The sequence below is a fragment of the Pseudoliparis swirei genome, chromosome 22 (assembly GCF_029220125.1).
Source record: "Pseudoliparis swirei isolate HS2019 ecotype Mariana Trench chromosome 22, NWPU_hadal_v1, whole genome shotgun sequence".
Taxonomy (NCBI): domain Eukaryota; kingdom Metazoa; phylum Chordata; class Actinopteri; order Perciformes; family Liparidae; genus Pseudoliparis; species Pseudoliparis swirei.
The window spans coordinates 10,200,241-10,221,798 of NC_079409.1; the positions used below are offsets into that span (position 1 = coordinate 10,200,241).

Below are 21,558 nucleotides of genomic sequence, written 5' to 3' on the forward strand. Positions count from 1 at the left end.
AGCATGACTTGAGATAAAAAAGGAAGTTGTGACTTTCTCATTGAGCTTCAGAGAAAATGAGAAAACACTGCAGCTGATGTGCCTGTGCCCGTCATATCATTTGAAAATACAAAATAGACGGAGAACGCGTGCTTGACATACAGTAAATGATCACATTCACTTGAAGTCTATTTACACTTCTCTGAGTGACCATCAATTCAGTTTTTAAACTGAAGTTGAGTTTTAGAATGAATCCACAACATGTAGAGTCATAAAACAACGCAGGTGTAACGACTTTAGTTCAACATTGCTCTACTAGTTTCAGGAGAAACAGGCACACAGAGCAAGTAAACATCTAATTACATCTTCTCGAAAACACAATCACCAATAATTATTTGTCCACTCATTTATAACTCAGTGGTGTGAATAAACAGTGTGCATGTTGCCACATCAGTGTCACAATAGCATTGGTTAATCTGTGCAAGCTTTCACACAGATAGAGGCGTGGTCCATCCACTTAAATAGTGAAGTGTCATCTCTGCTCCACAGACCAGTTTCAATAATGTCAGGTAAAGCGTTGAACTTGTGGCTTGATCAGGTTTGCATCTGCATGAAAAGGATAGGTTCCTACATGTTCAAGGCTAATCTAACCACAACATGACCACAAGCAAACTGATATGATGCTTCCTCCTGCTGGCCACAAAGGTTACTAAGCAGTCAGCAGGCTCACGCTGCCTGATGTGTCTCTAGTGAGATGAATCCATTCCCTCTTTGCGTCACCATGTCAATGCACACAATGCCAGGAAAGATGGATATGAAATTCATGTCCATCTTTTTGCATTTTTGATTTTATGTGCATTTTTTTTAAAGATATAGGCTAGCATTGATTCATGACATGAATCAATGCTAGCCTATATATTTTAAAGCTCTTCTCGTGGTGTTTTTTTGCTGAGGATAATACTGCTCGTCAACATGTATGGATTAGGGAATATTTTGCTGGTTGCAACAGCAGTAAAGTCAATTTCAGGCCAGAATTTGATCAACGGTGTTTTGTTTTCTGTACAACTGACCTTCAATATAGATTTCTTTTTTTAAACATGCCCTGTTTGGCAAAGAGAAGATAGAATAAGATAATTCTTTATTAGTCCTACAGTGGGGAAATTTACAGAATCTTACTTTACATGTTCTGTTGTATATTTCCAATACACACCTATTATATTGTATCCCACAGTTAATTTAACAACGTATTAACCCACTGTTCCTCACTTTATTGTGTTGTTGCATTAGCAGAAGCAGGCCAACCAACTTTATGAGCAAGTAGGTCGAACATTAACATGTTACTCGCATCAAAATTGATTAAAGAATAAAGAGGTGACCATACAAGAGAAATACTTCCTGTGTTTGGGTCCATGTGTTTGGGGTCATGTGTTTGGGGTCACCTTCTCGTCAGTTTAGGCTCCACTGCTGTGATATAACAGTGTATACGTGATGCTGTTACATTAAACCACGAGGTGGAGTGAGTAATGCTCCCAAATTCAATGTGACCTTTGGCACTGGAGTCCACCTGGAATGCAGTCATGTGACTCCCCGATGGCCGAATGAGACCCAGCAGGGCTGCAAATGGTTTTGCCGAAAGTCATTCAACAGGTTGTGAGATCCTGATACGAGTCGACTCCCATTGGCGGAAGTCAGTCTGTTGGCTGCTTTCAGCTCCCGGCGGCTTTTGGGAAGTTGTTTAGCGAGCAGAAGTCTGCGGGAGGATGAGCCTTTGGTATCCGTCGGCAAGCGCTGCTTCACCTGCTCGTGGTGCGATCGCGACGACCGTGGGCACCGATGGAAGACGCGAGTCACCGGACTCACGGGGCTCCGCGAGAGGAGTCGAGCTCAGCTGCTAGTGATCAATCAGATGTCCGCTTCCATAGGAGAGTAGCAGCCGTCAGCTCGCCTGCTCTGTGCGTGGCACGCCTCACCTTACCTGGGGTCATGGACGCCGAGGGGAGGGTCGACGAGTCGAGGCTCAGGATGCATATATTTAAAAACGGTATATCTATCTATCTATCTATCTCTCTATCTCTCTATCTAATCACACAGATTGTTCAAGTGAGTTTCTTTAATATGTATAGCCTATTAGTATTTATAGAGCGTGACTTTACATAGTATAATTATTAAAAACTTTTCTCAATAACTGTTCGCATTGAACTTCAGTAGCCTATTAGTCAGTGGCTCAGTTTGTGACAGGTTAAACAGGATTCTTAAGTGTTTGCGAATCCAGTGAAATTCATGTTAGTTTGAAAGATAATTTGCATTATCTGTGTTAATATGGTATATAGTTTGACAGGACATGGAAGTGTGTTGCAGGCAGACGCAATATCATTCTGAGCAAAAAGTAAAATAAAATATTGTTATCAATATGTGGCTTCAGCGTCTAGAAAAAGAAAAGTCTTAACATGCAGTATTATGCGGCTGCAGTAAATTCTACAACAGGAATTCTTATTATCAGATGTCTCCAGAGGCATCAACAAATGTAGAGGCATCAGGGAGCGTTCCTCCCGACAAAGAGGAGAGGAAATGAGGCTTTGCTTCCAGACATTTGCTGAGCTACAGTCCAACCATTGTCGACAACATCACATTGCATTGTACATCTGACCCCCTCCAGCAGAGAACTTCAGTGTGACTTCTGTGATGCAGCCACAGATACCATTTAGACGGTTGGTATGATGTCCAAAAAGCAGAATAAAATCACATGAGATTCACCAACTAAAACATTCACTGAAGTGTAGGAAGCTGAGAAATGAGGAACTGTGGCTCCATTGCATAACATGTGTTAAAATAGCCCCTAATCACAGTCATTAGACTGCTGCTCGTCTAGTCCTGGCACTATTTTGGCACGTTGAACATCTACACAAAAGAGCTCTCGCTGGGGTAAAACATCCCTTTGAATCCATCATCCATGAGCAGGAATGTGGAAACTCGCCTCCCCCTTTTTCTTTGTCCTTTTGGCCTTAATGCACATTCCATCTGCAAAACATGAACCAAGGATTACAGAACCTGCAGAGTGAAACATTATATAAGGCGTCTGCAATCCAAATGAAAGCACAGTAAAGTTCATCAATGCTTGTTTCCTCAGGATTCCCTCCTTTCACAGATGCAAAGCTGTAACTATTGCATGTGATTCCTTCCGGGTTGGTTTTGGTCTGGTGGAACTGTGTCTGACCTTTTGACTTGCAAACAGTGGTGAGTCAGTTATATTGACCACTGTAAATGATCAAAGGGTTTTCTGTCCAGGTGGTGTGTGTCCCTCTGAGCGAGGTCTGGTGTGGCGTTTCCTGTTTGGGATGTACCCGTGCAGCTCGACAGCTCTAGAGCGCTCTCTGCTGCAGGAGCAGATGTCGGAGCGTTACCGGGTCATGAAGAGAAAGTGGCAGCAGTTCCTTCCCTTGGCCGTGCGCATGCACCTCAACGGCACCGACGGTGAAAGCTCAAACATGCACCGCAACGCTGAGTCATACGGCTCTCACGCGTGTCAAACTTTCATTCTGGCTTCTTCTCTTTCCCTGCACTACTGTTTCTTTGTTAAAACATGAACGACCACTTGATCCTGTCTTCATTTCAGATGAGTTGGTGGCAGCCGTCAGGTACTTTGACCAGAGGCAAGCACTGGCCCAGCAACTGACCCAGGACCAGTCTGATGAGGCCAGGGACCGACTGGCTTTCTTGGAGCTTCAAGCACAGGTTAGATTAATTAAATATATGGTCGTATAATTACAATCTTTATTTTTCAATGCTATGTTTTTTATTTTAAATGTACTTCTGGTTTTCTATTCAATATACTTCTGCATCTGTAAATCCATTGAATATGTTGTCTTTGTTTGATAGAAGTGATTGCGTGTTTAAAGGGTGAATTCAGGGAAATTACACAACATGATATCATTTACTCGTTCAAGTATAAGGCATTTCTGCCTGGGACGTGTTCTTAGGAACAACTGATAGATGTGTGCCTTTGGATATTGATACTTCACTAGCAGCTTAAGTATACGTTACTATTCCCATTTCTAGTTGAAGAACCAGACTAAATGTGTGTAACCACATGGAGTCCACGACAGCGGTACACGCCCAGATCACAATCAGCGTATTTGTCTATGTGTACTTCCTGTTACCAGATATTGTTTGAGCGAGTCACGTTTGATCAAGTGGAGCTGCGGGAAGCCACACGGATCATCGACAAAGATGTGGCGAGGACAAACCGAGACCTGAGCTATTATCAGTGAGTGATGGTCAGCCATTTGTGTGTGTCAACAGATAGTGTGTTGGACGTGATTGCTGACCCTTGACATGAAGTTAGTGGGAATAAGCATCCAGACATTTAGTGTCAAACAGCGAAAAGGGATCGTTCACTTTCTGGCTCTCCTCAGTTCACCTGGAAAGTAAAACAAAAATCAATACCCTGTGTAAAGTCATATTTTATATCTTGTTGTATGCCTGGAATGCCAACACAATGAACTCATAAGGCCACATCACTTTTTAAAAATGATGACAAACTAAGAATCCTTGCATCTTATTGCACTGCACCTATTATTAGATTATATTGTAAATCTTGAATCTTTAAATGCAACAATAGCATTAATCAGCTTTTTCTAACTTTTTAACTTTTAGTCTTTAATTCAAATATTATTAATGTCAGTGAGTTGTTTCTGAATTTAGATAAATACTTGGGAATGTATAAAAGACCTGTAGAAACACTGTTTTTCTAAAATCTAAAATATTGTTGGTACAATGCTGATATAATAGATATGAAGTAACAATTATAGAGATGTTAATACTTAATTATAGTTTAAAAACTTGAACATTTGCGTCCCTTATAGTAATCAGTATTACTAGTATTTTCTTTATGGAAAAGGATTCCTAAGTTCATGGTTATTTGTTTTATCAATGTGAAGGAGCAACTATCATCATATACAATGATTCTGTGGATTATTGTACTCTATGTAGTGCATGTTTCTGCAGTGTTCAGCTAATTCTGCTCACTTCTGTTTCCACAGGGGTGAAGGTTCAGCCAACCTGTTGGTTTTGAGAGATATTCTCATCACTTATGCTGCTTTCCATCCAGGTAATCGGCAAGAATGAGCCGGTGTATTAACACTGAGAAGATCAGGCATCATTAGAGGCCGTGTGTTGCCCCGTCTAAGACACTAACGGTTGGTTGTTTGTCACTTCTCTCGATTGTTGATCCAGAGGTCAGTTACGCCCAAGGAATGAATGACCTGTGCAGCCGGTTCCTGGAGGTTCTCAACTCTGAGGTTGACGCTTACTGGAGTTTCTCCTGCTACATGGAGAAGTTCTCCAAGGACTTCAGGGCTGATGGACTGCACAGGAAAATAGGTCAAAAACAACAACAAATGCAACTCTATGTATACAAAATGTTATGTTTCCTAAGATATATATGTTGTAAAATGAGGTTTCTTCCTGAATGTAATCGCCAAAACTATTTGGGACCTCTAGTGGTAAAACGAGGATATTGAAAACAAATAATTCCACAATGAAATGTCCCATTTATATATTAAAGTGTAATGCATTTTAGACTGATACAGAATGTACAGATTCCTGAAAGTCTTTATATTTAAAATCAGTAGAAGTTTGATGCTAAAGGCATTCAGACAACAATTTAAGATATGAGCAAAATCCTAAAGAAATGGGCCAAAACCAAACAAAAAAGCATTAATAATACAATAAAACCTGTCAGGAACAAACGATTTTATTATGAACAGATTTGAATGATTCACTAAAGATTTAACTGCAATCAAGTACAGTCTATGCCTTTAGATTGTGCAGTTGAAGCTTGTGAAAGAGTTGTGTTTGAACTCTTTTAGAGTTGGAGGCCGCCCTGTTGAAGGAACTGGACCCTCATCTTTATGCTCATCTAGTCACAGACGGCATGAAGGGCTTCACCTTCTGCCACAGGTATATCTGCATAGATCTTTGCTACTATTCTCCATTTATATAGTCTATGTCTGACTATTGGTGTGTATGTGTTATTGTTTCACATGCACATTTCATGTGTGCTTGTGCATGTGCCACTATTTAAATGGTGTCATTTTAAGGTGGCTGCTGCTGGGTTTCCAGAGGGAGTTTGAACACAGTGACGCATTACGTTTGTTCGAGATCCTGAGTTGTGACCACCTGGAGCTTATCACCCAGCAAGTAGACCGAGCACGTTATCAGGAAAGGCTCGCACGGAAATGCAGCACAGGTGAAACCAAGAACTGAAGTTGGAAGAATAAACAAGGCTAAATATGGAGGTATAGGTGCCTGTATTAAATGTCTGACTTTAATGCTGCGTTGTGTCTCTGCAGAGGACAATTCCGAGTCAGAGCTGCAGGCCATCAACACTGACTTCACCTTCGAGCTCTTCATCTGTGCAGCCATCCTGTTAGAAAACAGAGAGTCTTTGCTGCGTTGCCGTGATGAAGTCCAGCTTATCCAGTTTACTAGCAGGTTTGTCTGTATGCTAGGATTTAACAATCCCATCCCATAAAACGGGATTGTGTTTTTTGTTAATGGATGTGTTGGTTAAACTGTTGTTTTTTGTGCAGCCTCCAGGGAACACTGGAACTGAACAGCACGCTAAAGAAAGCAGAGCACCATTTGTACAACTACTGCAAGCGCTGTGCTTGGGACTATATGGATGGCTGCTGTAAAACGGATAAGAGCAAAGAAGAGAACTTTCTCTATCAACTCCGTAGTCTACTTGTTTTAAAGTAAAAGCTACTATTTAAATAGCTGTTGTCAAATTCTTTGATGAAACTGTAATTTGTAACCTGGGACACAGAATCCCTATTTAGAGTTTTTATGGCACATTTATTCTTTTTATTTACGAGGGAAACACACTGATGGCTGCTTAGTTTATTGGATCAGTTACTGCTGTTTATTATAAATGTACAGTATTTATTGTGAGTTATTTTGGTTGCTGTCCTTAACTGACATGATAATAAAAAAACATAAGGTCAGTAGGAGAAAGGAGTCACGCTTCAGAGGATTTGTATTCCGGATTATGCAATATTCAACTCCAAGAAGAAAACAACTACTAGGCATGTGTGAGAACTGAGATCTGGTGCGTCACAACAGGTGGTGTTTGTAGCGAACTGCAGTTATATTTAATGCCAGATGGTCTGTGTCAGAGAGGCTTATGTAACAAAAATAGACGTCCAGTTTTTGAGCAATGGCAGAGGGACCATATCGTAAGTCAAAGGAAAATTACTGCACTACTGTCTTTTAAACTAAGAATGAAACATGTACACAATATATGTAACCAAAATTGTATACCTCAATAAAACTGCTGGCGATTGTTTACGATATAATTTTCCGTTTTTCCAAGCTTGTTTATTTACCTTACATAATACAGGAAGTCAGAATTAAATTTGTTAATTAATGCTCTGAATAAAAAATCTGCAAGTAATATATTTGCTGGTATAAAAAATATAGGAATGCAGAAGCATATAAAAGTATGTCTTTTTACTCCACAGTTGTTATATTCATTTATACGGTGTGTATATTGTAGTTTAATCCATTTGTATGGACTACACTTTTTATCATACATGCGTTCAAAGTGTTTTTAAATTGTTGCCTCTCATTCACCCGTTCACACACACAGCAGCAGAGCAGGGTCTAGTGTATGGCTCATGGACACTTTATTACCTTCGCATTGAAAATGCCGGAAGGTTATGTTTTGATCGCCGTGTATTTATTACCTTCGCATTGAAAATGCCGGAAGGTTATGTTTTGATCGCCGTGTATTTATTTATTTATTTATTTATTTGTATGCGTGTTATTCGCAAATCTCAAAAAGTATTGAACCGAATCGCATGAAATTTGGTGGGATGATTGTTTATTATCCGGGGACCAGTTGATTAGATTTTGGGATCGATCGGGTCAAAGGTCAAAGGTCAAAGGTCATGAACAGGTCAAAATCTTTCGCAGAACTCAAAAAGTATTGAACCGAATCGCATGAAATTTGGTGGGATGATTGTTTATTATCCGGGGACCAGTTGATTAGATTTTGGGATCGATCGGGTCAAAGGTCAAAGGTCAAAGGTCATGAACAGGTCAAAATCTTTCGCAGAACTCAAAAAGTATTGAACCGAATCGCCTGAAATTTGGTGGGATGATTGGTTATTATCCGGGGACCATTTGATTAGATTTTGGGATCAATCGGGTCAAAGGTCAAGGTCAAGGTCATGGAAAGGTCAAACTCTTTTTTTACCATAGCACGATAAATTTTTGTCCAATTGGCATGCAACTAATGCCAAAATGTTCATAATTCAATGCCCAATCTTGTGATATGCGAAGGTATGCGCTCTACCGAGTGCCCATTCTAGTTAAGGGAGTGTGAAGCGAAGGAGCTGGGGATCAAACCTCCAAGACGGCGCTTAATGGACGACCTGCTCTCCATCCTCAGCGACAGGGAACGATCTATTTCAGGTTCTCAAATGCAAATCGTTTTAACATCTGGCTTTTGAGTTTTTTAGGCCCTCCATAATCAAACATCTATTTTAAATAAAGGGCACATTCATTGTCTCCACTCCAGAAATTTAAGGCAATTTTTAGATTTTCATTTAGAAAAATATAACACTGTACTGATACATTTATGATACTTTTTGTGAGTGGGTTTTTGCTCAACTGGCAGAGGGCTACAGGGGTAACACCAGCACGATTTCCTTCAAGGAAATCCAGTCAATGAGCTGACACATGGGCCCAGAACCTTCCTTGGTGGAGTCACCTGACACCCTGATGGGCTCCCCCTGCATGCACAGCGCTCTATATACTGTCCACTGGGAAGCAGAGACACTCGTCCTCTTAGCTCGCCAGCCAGGATAGGGAAAGGAGGATAAGATAGAACTTCATTAATCCAAAGGGAATTCATGTGCCAGAGTCTCATTCAAGATTCAGGAGAATCTTTAAAGTCAAGAGAGTTGTGTGTGAGGGGGAAACTTAGTAAACGCTCAAATCTTGAACATCTGACAGCACAAGGTAACCTCTTAAGCAACATTGCACCCAGCCCGGCTTTATCGTCTGTCTTGCTTGCTGCTTTAAAAGCCGAAATAAGTGAGGCTTGCATGGTTTCTGTCAAAAAGCAGCATAACAAGCTGAAGCAGAATCTGTAAGAAGAACCACACAGTTGAGTGACCGTCCAGTATGGCTTGTTTCCTATTCCCAACCGTGTCAGTGGGTCTTCAGGACTGCTTCAACCAAAGGAAGCTGAATAGCATTAACTGACATAATCTAATATAAATTCCATGTGTGAATCTCAGTGCTGTTATATTTGCGTTCCAAAATATATGTTTTGTACTGCACATGATCACTTTTACAATTGGGCATATGGCACGCAGTGAAGCAACACTGTCAGCAGTGATAATTCAATAGTCTGAAATAGTTGAAGCTGTTCTGGGACATTATATAGAACAGGGTTCAACATGCAGAGGAAGGAGGGTTAATCTCAAGTACTTTCAACTTAATTAAGCACTTTTGTTCTTGTGATTTGGTTGTATATTAATGTGTTTGTGTCTTTCTCTGCCTCTAAAGAAAAGTTACATTTCCTTTTGTTGAGTTCTCCACAAATCAAACACCAGTTTCTGCAACTCAAAGCTGTGGTTCTTTCTGTTTAATAGGAACCAGTCTTGTCCACTTGTCACCGATGAATGATCTGTTCATTTTTAGCCACATTCCATTCATTGCCATACGCTGATGCTTATTATAGAAATGGTAAGCTATTTGGAGTCAGCTGTCGGAACATAGACACGCTGATCTCTATTCCAGGAGCAGTACGTCACATTTCACCAGCTGAACTGTTGCTAAGGGAGAAGCGGAGAGAGAGACAGTGTGGGGAGGGATTTAAAGGGAGGTGTGACGTCCACCAATCGTTGGTCTCAAGTGTCAGGAAGTGGTTGAACCATTGATGCTCTTCCACCACTCCACCAACTGAGCCTCATGTGGCCTTGCACCTTTCACAGACTTATGTAACAGGGACATGCATATACACCCACAGTAGAGATGCACATATGGATGAGGTGCAGACACATTAAATAATACTGCAAGCGAACACATATACCAGTACAAAGCAATTACGATCATGAACATAACAAATATATAATAAACAATGGATTAATTTATGATGAATACAGTTTTTACTAAACTGATAATCTGTGATTACTGTCTATAACAAGCAGGGCTGCAATGACAAACACATTTATTTAATCTTGCTTATTTTTGTAGGATGTCTAAAGGACCAGTAATAGGCATCGATCTGGGAACCACATATTCCTGTGTGGGCGTCTTCCAGCATGGCAAAGTGGAAATCATTGCCAATGACCAAGGAAACAGGACCACGCCCAGCTATGTGGCCTTCACAGACACCGAGAGACTGATTGGAGATGCTGCCAAGAACCAGGTGGCCATGAACCCAACTAACACTGTATTTGGTGAGGACTGCAACACCCAAAGGCAACAAGCTCAGAAATAGTGATCCCAAATAGCATGTGACTTACAGTGTCTTGTTTTTTTCTCTCTTCAATCTCCTTTAGATGCTAAGCGTCTGATTGGTCGTAAATTCGACGATCCTGTGGTGCAATCAGACATGAAGTACTGGCCCTTCAAGGTTGTGAATGACACAACCAAACCCAAGGTGGAGGTTGAATACAAGGGTGAAATAAAGACCTTCTACCCCGAGGAAGTGTCCTCTATGGTCCTCACCAAGATGAAGGAGATTTCTGAGGCCTATCTTGGCAAGGTAGATGACAACAAGTGGACAATCCTATGCTTACAATATCAAAGGGTAGTTTGGGTTTTAAAAAGGTGGCAGGACCTCAGAATAATAGCAAGCACTTTCCTCTGTCTCGAAACACATTGGTCAAAAAAATTTGAATAGTTTGAACACACAAATTATATTTTTTGACATCCTATCTCACTGTCTTCCCAGCCTGTCAACAGTGCAGTTATAACAGTTCCGGCTTACTTCAATGACTCCCAGCGTCAAGCCACCAAAGACGCTGGAATCATCGCTGGACTTAATGTGCTGCGCATCATCAACGAGCCCACTGCTGCAGCCATTGCTTATGGCCTGGACAAAAAGGTAACTTACCAACAAGGTGCAAACCATAACCTCTTTTATGTTCCTATTAGTAATTCTCACCATTTCTTTTAGATTTGCGGTGAACGTAATGTCCTTATCTTTGACCTTGGAGGTGGTACTTTTGATGTGTCAATCCTGACTATTGAAGATGGCATCTTTGAGGTCAAGGCCACGGCCGGGGACACTCACTTGGGGGGTGAGGACTTTGACAACCGCATGGTTAACCACTTCATTGCTGAGTTCAAGCGCAAGTCCAAAAAAGAAATCAACACCAACAAGCGAGCTGTGCGTCGTCTACGCACAGCCTGCGAGCGGGCCAAGCGCACCCTCTCCAGCAGCACCCAGGCCAGCATTGAGATCGATTCCCTCTCTGAAGGAGTGGATTTCTACACTTCGATCACCAGAGCCCGTTTTGAAGAGCTCAATGCAGACCTGTTCCGTGGGACCCTCGAGCCTGTGGAGAAGGCCCTGAGGGATGCTAAGATGGACAAGGCCCAGATCCATGACATTGTCCTGGTGGGTGGCTCCACACGCATCCCCAAGATTCAAAAGCTGCTGCAGGACTTATTCAATGGCCGTGACCTCAATAAGAGCATCAACCCTGACGAGGCAGTGGCTTATGGTGCAGGTGGGTATTTCTACAGCATTCAGGTTTATACTCAGTTTCTCCTCATACTCCTATTTGATTAGGTGGTTAATATGTAAGCGTTCTTGTTGTTATGGTATTAGTTTCACAATTTGTTAAATATTCACAGCTGTGCAGGCGGCCATCTTGGCTGGTGATAAGTCTGAGAATGTACAGGACCTGCTCCTGCTGGATGTCACGCCCTTGTCTCTGGGAATTGAAACCGCTGGAGGAGTAATGACTGTCCTTATCAAAAGAAACACCACCATTCCCACCAAGCAAACCCAGACCTTTACCACCTATTCAGAAAACCAACCTGGTGTGCTTATTCAGGTATAGTTAACATTTTGCTCCACATTGCTCTCCCAGTGTACTACAAGTACTCCTGAAAGTGGATGTTGATGCAAACAAAACTGAGTTGAGTAACTGTTTTTTTAGGTTTCTGAAGGTGAGAGAACCATGACCAAGGACAATAACCTCCTGGGCAAGTTTGAGCTGATCGGTATTCCACCTGCACCCAGAGGTGTCCCTCAGATTGAGGTGTCCTTTGACATTGATGCCAATGGCATTCTCAATGTGTCTGCAGTGGACAAAAGCACTGGAAAGGAGAACAAGATCACCATCACGAATGATAAAGGTAGGGAACCATATTAAATATGTATTAAATCAGAAGTTGATGTAGCACAGCTGGAGGATAACTACACATGAACAAAGAGACATAATAAATATTACATATAAAAGGTACAGATTTGAATTTAATTTATTGCAGGGAGGTTGAGCAAGGAGGACATTGAGCAAATGGTGCAGGAGGCGGAGCAGTTCAGGACTGAGGACGAGGCCCAGAAAGAAAAGGTCCAAGCCAAGAACTCCCTTGAGTCTCTGGCCTTCAACATGAAGAGCACCGTGGAGGACGAGAAGCTCCAAGACAAGATCAGCCCTGAAGACAAAAAGTCCATCATAGACATGTGCAACGAAGTCATTGCCTGGCTGGACCGGAACCAGGTAAAACCCCTGTTGACTGAACTATTCCCCTTTTGCTTACATTGTGAAAGCAGAGCGTATAATCCTCAATCATGTGAACAATGTGAAGCAAATCTCCGACAAGTTTCCTCTACATCATTTCCATGGAATAGACAACCACAATGCAAAACCACCCACCCGCTTTCTGTGACAACGAAATATTTGGCTTTCTGTTACCCAGGTGGCAGAGAAGGATGAATATGATCACCAGCGGAAGGAACTGGAGAAGGTGTGCAACCCCATCATCTCCAATCTGTACCAGGGCGGTATGCCAGGAGGGATGCCAGGAGGGATGCCCGGGGGTTTCCCTGGTGGAGCTGGAGGCTCCTCCTCTGGCCCAACTATCGAGGAAGTCGACTGAAGGCTATGCTGACACTGTCTCAGATCCCAACATACAATATAAACATTATTATATTTACTTAGCCAGAATACACATCCAACGGACATGAGATCACCAGCTTATTTTTTATTGATATTATCGCTTCATGTTTCTAAACTTAACAATTCTAAGCAACTAAATTTGACAGGCATTTCAAATATTCAGTCAATTAAGAACATATTTAGTGGCTGTTCATTACTTCTGTCGCCAATGATGATTTGCATGAAGTATTTAAACATTTGATCAATAAATATCACCAATGGGATGCTAGTTGGCATATTGTACTGTGTATTTCTTTTAAACCCATTACATTTCGGAATAACTCATATACAATATATTCATTAGTGCATAAGCACTTTTTGTAGATAAAACTGTTACCGCAAAGGTTTTGATTATGTTCGTTTTCTTTTATAAATATAGCTTACACACAGGAAGGTACTGAAAAGAGAGTGGAAAAAATCATGTTATTGACGATAAAAGAAGAAGTAGATGAAGTAAGTAAGTAAGTAATTTATTTTCCATAAGTACATACATAACGTGTACATACTGACTGTTGAATGAATGTTGAAGTTATTTGTCATCTCATGTGCTTATCACCAGATGTTCTCTTCCCAGACCTATCACAGCCATTGGTGTGTGTGTGTGTGTGTGTGTGGTGGTAGAACTATGGAGCGCTACACATGGAACTCAGGGTCAAGAGATATGTATAAAAGCCAGTGTCCCACGAAAGTGACACTCAGGGAAGTGAATCACTCTCGAGACGTAACCATGTTCTTGCTGGTCAGTTGTTTTGCTCTCGTGGTCTCTGCACTGGGTGAGTGACTGCGGTTTACCAGCAGATGCATTATCTGGAGAAAATTTTTCTCGCACATTAATTAGATTGCAAGCAATACAAGTCATATTCATAACATATATGTCCGATTGTTGGACAAGCAGGTACATTTTCTACTGTGTGATTTGGCCTCAGGGTGTGGAGTACCTTCTATCAGGCCCCAAGTGAGCGGATACAACAAGATTGTAAACGGGCACAATGCCGTGTCTGGGTCCTGGCCGTGGCAGGTTTCTCTTCAGGTAGCCGAAGTTTAGCACCTTTCAATCGCCACAATCTCAACCCCTTGTATAAATGAGAAAATGTCATGAAGAATATGAATGTTCTCACTTCTAGGATGGTCGTGGATTCCACTTCTGTGGAGCTTCCCTGATCAACCAGTACTGGGTTGTCACTGCCGCTCACTGCCGTGTGTCGTAAGTAATGCTGAGGTGTCCCAAATCCACATGAGCAAAAGCCCAACACGGCCATCTCTGTGATCTCTTCTCTGTCTGTTTTGGTTTCCATCAGTCCTAGAAGCCACCGTGTTATCCTAGGAGAATATGATCGTCAGAGCAACGGTGAGCAAATTCAGGTCAAGACCATTTCCAGGGTAAGCAACGCCATAACCCATACAAGCTTTCTTTTACTGAATAAAAAAGGGATCTTATGATTGAAAATGTCATGGTTAGAGGTGTCATTAGAAATGTCCCTTATATTTGCTCATGATATATGCTCATGTCTCCATCCAGGCCATCACTCACCCCTACTACAACGCCCAGAACTTCAACAATGACATCACCCTCCTGAAGCTGTCATCCCCAGTGCGGATGGCATCCCGTGTGTCTCCTGTGTGCCTGGCCTCCTCCAGCACCAACATCCCCTCTGGAACCAAATGTGTCACCACTGGGTGGGGCAAGACCGGCCAAACCTGTGAGTTATAGCGACTACTTTATAAACTCTTACATGCAAGGTAAATGCAAAAACAGATGTTCAATTTTCACAATGGAAAATTAGAAAGGCACTGCTGAATGTCCACATACCTCCCAAAGAACAATGTAAAATATATATTTATGCAGCTCTCTCCATTTCTCCCCCCTCTCAGCAAGCCCCCGCATCCTCCAGCAGACGGCCCTGCCCCTGCTCACCCCTACTCAGTGTAAGCAGTACTGGGGTTACAACAAAATCTCTGATGCCATGATCTGTGCTGGTGCTTCTGGAGTGTCCTCGTGTCAGGTAACAACCATCTCAACGCCTGAAATGCAGGTTTTTTATTCTTCAAAAGAACAATATGCTTCAAGTTTGATGACATTTTATACATTTGCATTTCTAATGACAAAAGATGTGCTTGTGTATCACAAATGTAAGTTAGTTATGATTAATAAATGATTTACAGAAAATTGTAAATTATAATTTGTTATGAGAATATGAGATCATTTGTAAATTAATAATAACTTTCATATTATGTTTAGATATTATACACATGGTATCCAAATTGATAATGCTATATTGTATGTATGTATATATATATATTTATTTAGTTATATATTTATATATATATATACCACAATGTTGGTGGTTCATTCTAAGGGTCATCCTGTCTGCATAATCTAAATAGTAAACACCCAAGTTGCACTTTACAGCACCTGCTGTACTGCTGCCAATGCTTAGCATGGGTAAAATACAGTTACAATTGCATGAATGTACTTAATTATGAAAGCGTTACGAAAGAGTTGTCTTCTTACTCATCAATATTCTTGCTGTATATGTGTTTTGTGTTGTATATTGATTTTAGAGTGAAGCAAAGCCAGCTCACATGCTGCATAAAGCTGTACAGAAACTTCTCTCAATGCCTTATTATCAAGCATTTTTATTATATGGTGTTACATTAGATGACCCCATGCATGTTCTTAAAAGCCATTTAGATACACATGTGTTTCATTTCAGGGTGACTCTGGTGGTCCTCTGGTCTGTGAGAACAGCGGAGTGTGGTCCCTTGTAGGTATTGTGTCCTGGGGTACCTCCAACTGCAACGTGCGCACCCCTGCAGTGTATGCCCGTGTGTCCTACCTGCGGCGCTGGATTGACCAGACTGTTGCTTCCAACTAAAATGCAACAACATAAATCGTCAATACAGATGTGCATCATTCTGCTAATCACTGTGATCAATGAGTGATTCTGCGCAATATTACAATTGATGTTGAATGGAAGCAACACCTGGCTGTACTGCTTTGTTTGGTGCATGTGTGAGAAATGATTCATGCAATATAAAACTTGTAATAACACCAATGTTGGTTGTTTTCATGTTTTACACAAACAAGGTATGCTAAGCAGATCAGAGCTGTTTTAACATGCTCGAGTTGGGTTGCTATTGTCTAGATATTTGGTATAGTGGTCTCTAACTTCATGTTATTATTGGTCTTACATATTTTGTATCATCTGCACACCTAATGTATTAGAAGACACACCTAGAATAAACAATTTGACATTTCCCATATCCAAATAGTGCCATAGATTGACACTTGTATTTCCAAAGGTCTCCGTTCTGAAGTTAACTCTTTCTAAACGTATAGAGCACATGTTACAAAACAGTTTGTTGCAATTGTCAATGCTGCATATGTACAAATGTCAATAAATCGGACACAGTAGACAACCCTGTACATGAAAAGGCAAAGAAATCCCTCTTTTCACAAAGTGTGTAAATCATCTTGTTCAAACTACCGTCAGCACATTAACCAAAGTCCTGTAGTAGAACAAATGTGTTATTGCCCAAATACTGACTCACCACTTAACTTCCTGTAACTGCCAGCAATATTGCAACACAACATGTTTAAATTGTGTTTATTGTCTAACACTTAATTTCTTATAGATTTGGCATTACTGGGTCGTCACGCAAGTTGATTGATATAAAATACAAAAAGCAAACATGCATTTTAAAAGAATGAATCATATTGAAAAGCAAATGTAGTTCAAGCTACTATAAGTTGCCGTGTTGTCCAGTACTTGTGTTGAATCCATGCCTGCAAACTCATGAGGGGTGAAAAAGGTGACAAGGGGACAACAAAGGGGGGGGGGGGGGGTGCAGGTTACTTTTTGTTGTCGCCACACCACATCCACATTGTTTGATGACACCTCAAAGCTTTTAGAACTTCGGTATTTTGATTGTTCTGATCGCAAATCACAATAATAACAAACATTTTTTTTAAAGGTCCTCTGAAAAATTCAGTGATCGGGCCCAAATTATAGTAATTACAACTTTAAATTGTCATTACATATAATATGTTTTAAATCATTCATGAACCAACTTCCTTTTTATTGACTCGTGTGCTCTGCTGAGCTTTGAGCCTGTTCCATGACTCTGTTCCATCAGTCTGTTCCATGACTCTGTTCCATCAGCTTGTTCCATCAGTCTGTTCCATCAGTCTGTTCCATCAGCTTGTTCCATCAGCTTGTTCCATGACTCTGTTCCTTCCTCTACCTGGTTGTCACGGTCCTAAAATTATAACTTCTATACAATACTTGCCATATCATGATACCCGATACCAGAATCAAATACAATAACATAAATACGATACCATAAATAAGATACTGGTTTATTTATCTACAGTAATAATAAAATAGAAAACATTTTTTTAAGCCGAAGACGGTCTCAAAAGCTCCGCAACTTAACGCCACTCGCTGTGTGAGAGCTGCACAGCGCAGTGCGTGGAGACAACATTTAACGGAGCGGAGCAGCGCGTGCGCTCTGATCGTGCGCTCTCTTAATCATGAAGTATCGGTGCTAAAAATATGTAAAATCATATCGTTTTTAACGTACGGGTACTTTGATAGTATAGATCCACCGTGCAGCATTACAGCAGTAGAAGTAGCGGGCTGACATTCAAGCTAACCCTAACCCCAACCCCCCAAACGCTGTCGACATCTTAACGCTGATTGGCCAAGACTCGACACGTCCCATCAAAGATGTTTTATTGTGAAGAGCACCACATCGCATTTTCTCCGTGTCTCACTCCAATCTCATAAACGCCGGCCGGCCAGTTGAGGATGCCCCAGGAAGGAGGGAGTCACAATGTGTCTGGAAAACTGATAAGTTTATTCAGATAACTACAAATAATGTGTATTAATAAAAAAATACATCACACTGGAACAAATTGAACAAAAATAATTTAAAATCCTGTTGGATACTTCTTCTGCAATGCGTAGGACAAATGGTTTAATTAAGTCTCAAAGTCAGGTTCATGCTTTCTTACGAGTCTGATAGCAGGTGTGTTGAAAGATTAACGGCTATATACACCATGGCTCCCTTACAACTGGGTGGAGGCCGTGTTGTGGTGGAGAGGCGCAGAACAAGCCAGTTAGCGATCATAGAGCTCCTTCATCTCCTTAAGAACCCGGATACTCTCGCTGTATCTTAACTGGTTCTTGTTGGAGCACTCCTTCCATCTGGGAAACAAAACAACAATATGCGTCAGCTCAACTCTAACCAAAAGTTAGTGTTTTTCAGTATACTTTTGAGAAATCAAACTTGCAAACATATTCACATAAATTGTACATCATGACCGGACTTCATAAGCGCAACAATTCGAGCACGTTACAAGTGACAAAAGAACACCCATGGGTGAAACCCTGACCTCAAGGTGGGTTGTCTATAGTACAAAGGTCAATGATAATGAGAAATTATTTGCAATAAAAGAACATACTTCTGCCTTATCTTTTTCCAACGTTCCATGTGGTCACATATGAATGAACCCGATACAGGAAGTGAATCTGTCAACTGTGGAAATGTAAACAATTCTGATTTAGTTAATTATAAGTATATTTCAATTATAATTCATCGGTTCACATTTAACTAATTTGATTTTAATGTGTCATTTAATATCCCTATGCAAGTAAAACACCATAAATAATGATCATGTATATAATACACAGCACCTTGTTAACAGTGGGTTTTTCTGTCTGTGGGATCCTGAGATTGATGGGTTCACCAGAGGTGCTGATTGGACAGGACGTTGGAGGAGGGAGTCTATGCACAGTACCTTTACCATTGATCATGTCTGTAGGCTGGGAAAAGAAAGACAATTTGAGTAAGGAATGAAGTTGAACAGAGATATACTCAAAATTATTTCAGGCCTTATGATGCCCGAAGATAATGACAGAATAGCATATGTGGGGCTAAGACATTCTTAATACTTTATGTACTGTACATACTCTGGTAAATACTTTCTTTAGAAGTTAATTTAACAATTCCAAAGAAATTTGTATTTGTATATTGCTTTGCCACAAGAGAGCACCCTTATGCTGGTCAGACAGGCAGAGAAGCCCGAGTAAGAGCCCAATTTAACTGTTATCACAGACCATCAGCACTAGGCTGTCATACAAACATTATACCTGTTATAGATAATTATAACCACTCCTAATCAAAGAAAAACAGAAAGCGTATTCATTAATATACAGATTTGTAAAAGAGAAAATGTGCTGCATTTTGAATAATTCCCTCAATTGAGTAGTATTCCTTAGTTGATTCAATGTCATAATCGTGCTTACCATAATACTTTTGGCCACAATAATAGATTCCCTTAATTGTAAAGCTAGAAAACACCACTCTAAAGAATGTTTTACATATCAAGTATAAATGTAACATTATACTTTACTTTGTGTACTTTAATGGTAAGTTATCCGACATAGCTGTATGGCCTCACCTCTTCCTCCACCATAATGTGTGGGGGGCTTGGGGAACCAGGCGGCACTCGAACAGAAGGATTGTTTCTCATCCAGGCACGGCAAATAGGATACAGTGGGGTGCTGGTGTTGAACTGAGCCAGATCCACACTGCGATCAAACAACTTAATGATGTAAGCGTCTAACGAGTGGAGAAAGACAGAAAATGGAAAGATGAAGAAAAGAGAAGACTTTTTTAAATCAAGTTAAAGGCAAAATGAACACAATGGAAGCAAAAAGGACATTTTACTTCAATGCAATTTCTTCCCAAATTGTTTTCAAGACTTGCATTCAGTTTACTTTGTTTGTGTTGATTGCTCTCTGGTATGGCCTCTTCCATCTCTTTACGCTTCTTCCTGCGGTGCTGTGGCAATCGAGCCGACGGTCTGGCAAAATCAAAACAAGAATGGAAACCTTTTTTTTAAAAACGTGACTGATTTTTATATCCATTAGACATATTGCAGAGATCCACTGCTCAGTTGAAAAACAGACACTTGCCTTTTTCCAGCAGATGATGGTGACAAATCCCTTGAGAAAGCAAGTGAAATATAAAATATAAAAACAAGCTTTAACACTGTATATTATACACAATATTCATACATTTCACAGCACCAGCTACAATATATCTTACAGTCTACAAAAGCTGGCAAATACATTTTAGATCCATACTTGTTTAAGGAGTCAGCTGATATTTTTTCAGTATCGCCCTCATTTTGTTCCCTGTTAAAAAAAGATACAAAGATATCAGTCTGGTCTGATAGGAAAGTCATCAAAACGACAAGATGAGTTTTAAATGTAAACCTTACACCGACCTTTCCCTTTCAGTCTTGTCCAACAGTCCCTTTAACGCATCATCCAATCTGCTGCGTGCACCAGGCGTCTCGAGATCTACAAGTAATGAGGAAAGTAGTCAACTGGGTGCTTTACTGAAACTGGTATTCACGTTACTCGTAACAAAGAGTTAATATTAAATGCACACTGCATTACTAAATGTGAGTAATTAACGTTACTTACAAAACTCACCTAAACCGCTCGTTCAGAGCATTTAGGTTACTTCGCTGTGGGGTTACACTGTAGTGACGTCAACGTTACTCACCTGGCCTCTCCGTCTTGATCTTGACGTGGTGCATTATCTCCACCTTTTTGTAACTTCTATGTCACGTTAACTTTTATAATAACTAGTTTAGTCCAGGAGACCGATATGCAGCCTCTCAGTGTTGATACCAACTTGTAACCGATGCTGACAACACTACCGTACAGGACGTTAGCTCGCAGTGTTAGTAGGCCGGTGAGTTAGCGGTGGCCGTTTGGGGGACGTTAAAGCTAACGTTAGTTCACAAACATTTTATGTAGTATAGCGATTAGCTGACTAAAATGAACCCAGAGCAATTTAAGAAAAAAAATACATGGAAATAAACTGAAAACTGGACGTTTTATTTGTATATTCCTATCTGAAATGGCCGTTGCTAACTTAGCTTGTTTTTATCTGCCTTTGGAGACTTTCCTCTTCCGCGCGCTGCCGGTTTCCTATTCACTGATTGGTGATTTTGCTTCGAGGACAGTCTTCGTGATTGGGTAGCTTTTACGTCCGTCACATTATAATCGCTTCCTATTGGCTACAAACCTTGTGGTAAATAACGATCGACCAAAACAGGGACTCTTTCTTCTGGTTTCATCGATCACGTTATACTTCTCAAAACATAGCTTTTGCAGTTTTGCTTTTTTCAGTTACAGCGTCGGATTTATTGGATTAATAGCTCTTCTAATAGCCCCTGATGCATCTTAATGTGCTATGTTATGCACAAGGTGTGTCCTACTGGCGTTTGACTCCATGGTAACTTTCTTTTGTGCACATGCCAAGTCAACACTGAAGACCGGGGGATCTTCCTAGTTAACTGTTCGTTATG

At 40.8% G+C, this 21,558-nt stretch overlaps 4 protein-coding genes across 7 annotated transcripts; 3 read left to right on the top strand and 1 right to left on the bottom strand.

Annotated features, from left to right (window-relative positions):
• Nucleotides 1–1,601: 1,601 nt before the first annotated feature.
• Nucleotides 1,602–7,324, top strand: si:dkey-238d18.4 (TBC1 domain family member 15). Its single transcript, XM_056444852.1, has 10 exons — nucleotides 1,602–2,020; nucleotides 3,265–3,450; nucleotides 3,593–3,711; nucleotides 4,140–4,243; nucleotides 5,019–5,086; nucleotides 5,212–5,358; nucleotides 5,847–5,937; nucleotides 6,078–6,226; nucleotides 6,330–6,471; nucleotides 6,570–7,324. The coding sequence occupies exons 1-10, from the start codon at nucleotides 1,813–1,815 to the stop codon at nucleotides 6,736–6,738; spliced, it is 1,383 nt and encodes a 460-aa protein (XP_056300827.1). The 5' UTR covers nucleotides 1,602–1,812; the 3' UTR covers nucleotides 6,739–7,324.
• A 1,505-nt stretch (nucleotides 7,325–8,829) lies between these two features.
• Nucleotides 8,830–13,400, top strand: hsc70 (heat shock cognate 70). The gene is made up of 9 exons (XM_056444834.1): nucleotides 8,830–9,003; nucleotides 10,246–10,451; nucleotides 10,554–10,759; nucleotides 10,949–11,101; nucleotides 11,174–11,729; nucleotides 11,857–12,059; nucleotides 12,165–12,363; nucleotides 12,496–12,728; nucleotides 12,928–13,400. Exons 2-9 carry the CDS (start codon nucleotides 10,247–10,249, stop codon nucleotides 13,105–13,107), a joined length of 1,935 nt encoding a protein of 644 aa, XP_056300809.1. The 5' UTR covers nucleotides 8,830–9,003; nucleotide 10,246; the 3' UTR covers nucleotides 13,108–13,400.
• Nucleotides 13,401–13,485: 85 nt separating this feature from the next.
• Nucleotides 13,486–17,916, top strand: LOC130213333 (chymotrypsin-like protease CTRL-1). Of its 4 annotated transcripts, none has more exons than XM_056444860.1 (8): nucleotides 13,486–13,627; nucleotides 13,726–13,939; nucleotides 14,093–14,196; nucleotides 14,291–14,370; nucleotides 14,465–14,546; nucleotides 14,686–14,866; nucleotides 15,039–15,169; nucleotides 15,881–17,916. In XM_056444860.1, exons 2-8 carry the CDS (start codon nucleotides 13,726–13,728, stop codon nucleotides 16,040–16,042), a joined length of 954 nt encoding a protein of 317 aa, XP_056300835.1. In that variant the 5' UTR covers nucleotides 13,486–13,627; the 3' UTR covers nucleotides 16,043–17,916. The 4 variants fall into 4 exon arrangements, with proteins under 4 accessions (XP_056300835.1, XP_056300833.1, XP_056300834.1 ...); XM_056444858.1 differs by having other exon boundaries at nucleotides 13,486–13,619; XM_056444859.1 differs by having other exon boundaries at nucleotides 13,486–13,619; nucleotides 13,741–13,939.
• An 87-nt stretch (nucleotides 17,917–18,003) lies between these two features.
• On the bottom strand, nucleotides 18,004–20,839 carry lin37 (lin-37 DREAM MuvB core complex component). Its single transcript, XM_056444867.1, has 9 exons — nucleotides 20,748–20,839; nucleotides 20,464–20,539; nucleotides 20,321–20,371; nucleotides 20,150–20,179; nucleotides 19,952–20,037; nucleotides 19,633–19,793; nucleotides 18,866–18,994; nucleotides 18,634–18,707; nucleotides 18,004–18,376 (listed from the first exon to the last, which is right to left on the bottom strand). Exons 1-9 carry the CDS (start codon nucleotides 20,779–20,781, stop codon nucleotides 18,289–18,291), a joined length of 729 nt encoding a protein of 242 aa, XP_056300842.1. The 5' UTR covers nucleotides 20,782–20,839; the 3' UTR covers nucleotides 18,004–18,288.
• Between the last annotated feature and the right edge of the window lie 719 nt (nucleotides 20,840–21,558).

Excerpts from the sequence above, each read along its gene's own strand:
- hsc70 (XM_056444834.1), top strand. The coding sequence starts at position 10,247 with ATGTCTAAAGGACCAGTAATAGGCATCGATCTGGGAACCACATATTCC. Across the intron at positions 10,452-10,553 it reads CCCAACTAACACTGTATTTG|ATGCTAAGCGTCTGATTGGT; the intron begins GTGAGGACTGCA and ends AATCTCCTTTAG. Across the intron at positions 12,364-12,495 it reads CACCATCACGAATGATAAAG|GGAGGTTGAGCAAGGAGGAC; the intron begins GTAGGGAACCAT and ends AATTTATTGCAG.
- LOC130213333 (XM_056444856.1), top strand. The coding sequence starts at position 13,687 with ATGTTGAAGTTATTTGTCATCTCATGTGCTTATCACCAGATGTTCTCT. Across the intron at positions 14,867-15,038 it reads GGGCAAGACCGGCCAAACCT|CAAGCCCCCGCATCCTCCAG; the intron begins GTGAGTTATAGC and ends CCCCCCTCTCAG. Across the intron at positions 15,170-15,880 it reads CTGGAGTGTCCTCGTGTCAG|GGTGACTCTGGTGGTCCTCT; the intron begins GTAACAACCATC and ends GTTTCATTTCAG.
- si:dkey-238d18.4 (XM_056444852.1), top strand. The coding sequence starts at position 1,813 with ATGGAAGACGCGAGTCACCGGACTCACGGGGCTCCGCGAGAGGAGTCG. Across the intron at positions 3,451-3,592 it reads GCACCTCAACGGCACCGACG|ATGAGTTGGTGGCAGCCGTC; the intron begins GTGAAAGCTCAA and ends TCTTCATTTCAG. Across the intron at positions 4,244-5,018 it reads CGAGACCTGAGCTATTATCA|GGGTGAAGGTTCAGCCAACC; the intron begins GTGAGTGATGGT and ends CTGTTTCCACAG.
- lin37 (XM_056444867.1), bottom strand. The coding sequence starts at position 20,781 with ATGCACCACGTCAAGATCAAGACGGAGAGGCCAG. Across the intron at positions 20,180-20,320 it reads TCAGCTGACTCCTTAAACAA|GGATTTGTCACCATCATCTG; the intron begins GTATGGATCTAA and ends TGCTTTCTCAAG. Across the intron at positions 18,995-19,632 it reads ACATTATGGTGGAGGAAGAG|CCTACAGACATGATCAATGG; the intron begins GTGAGGCCATAC and ends TTCTTTTCCCAG.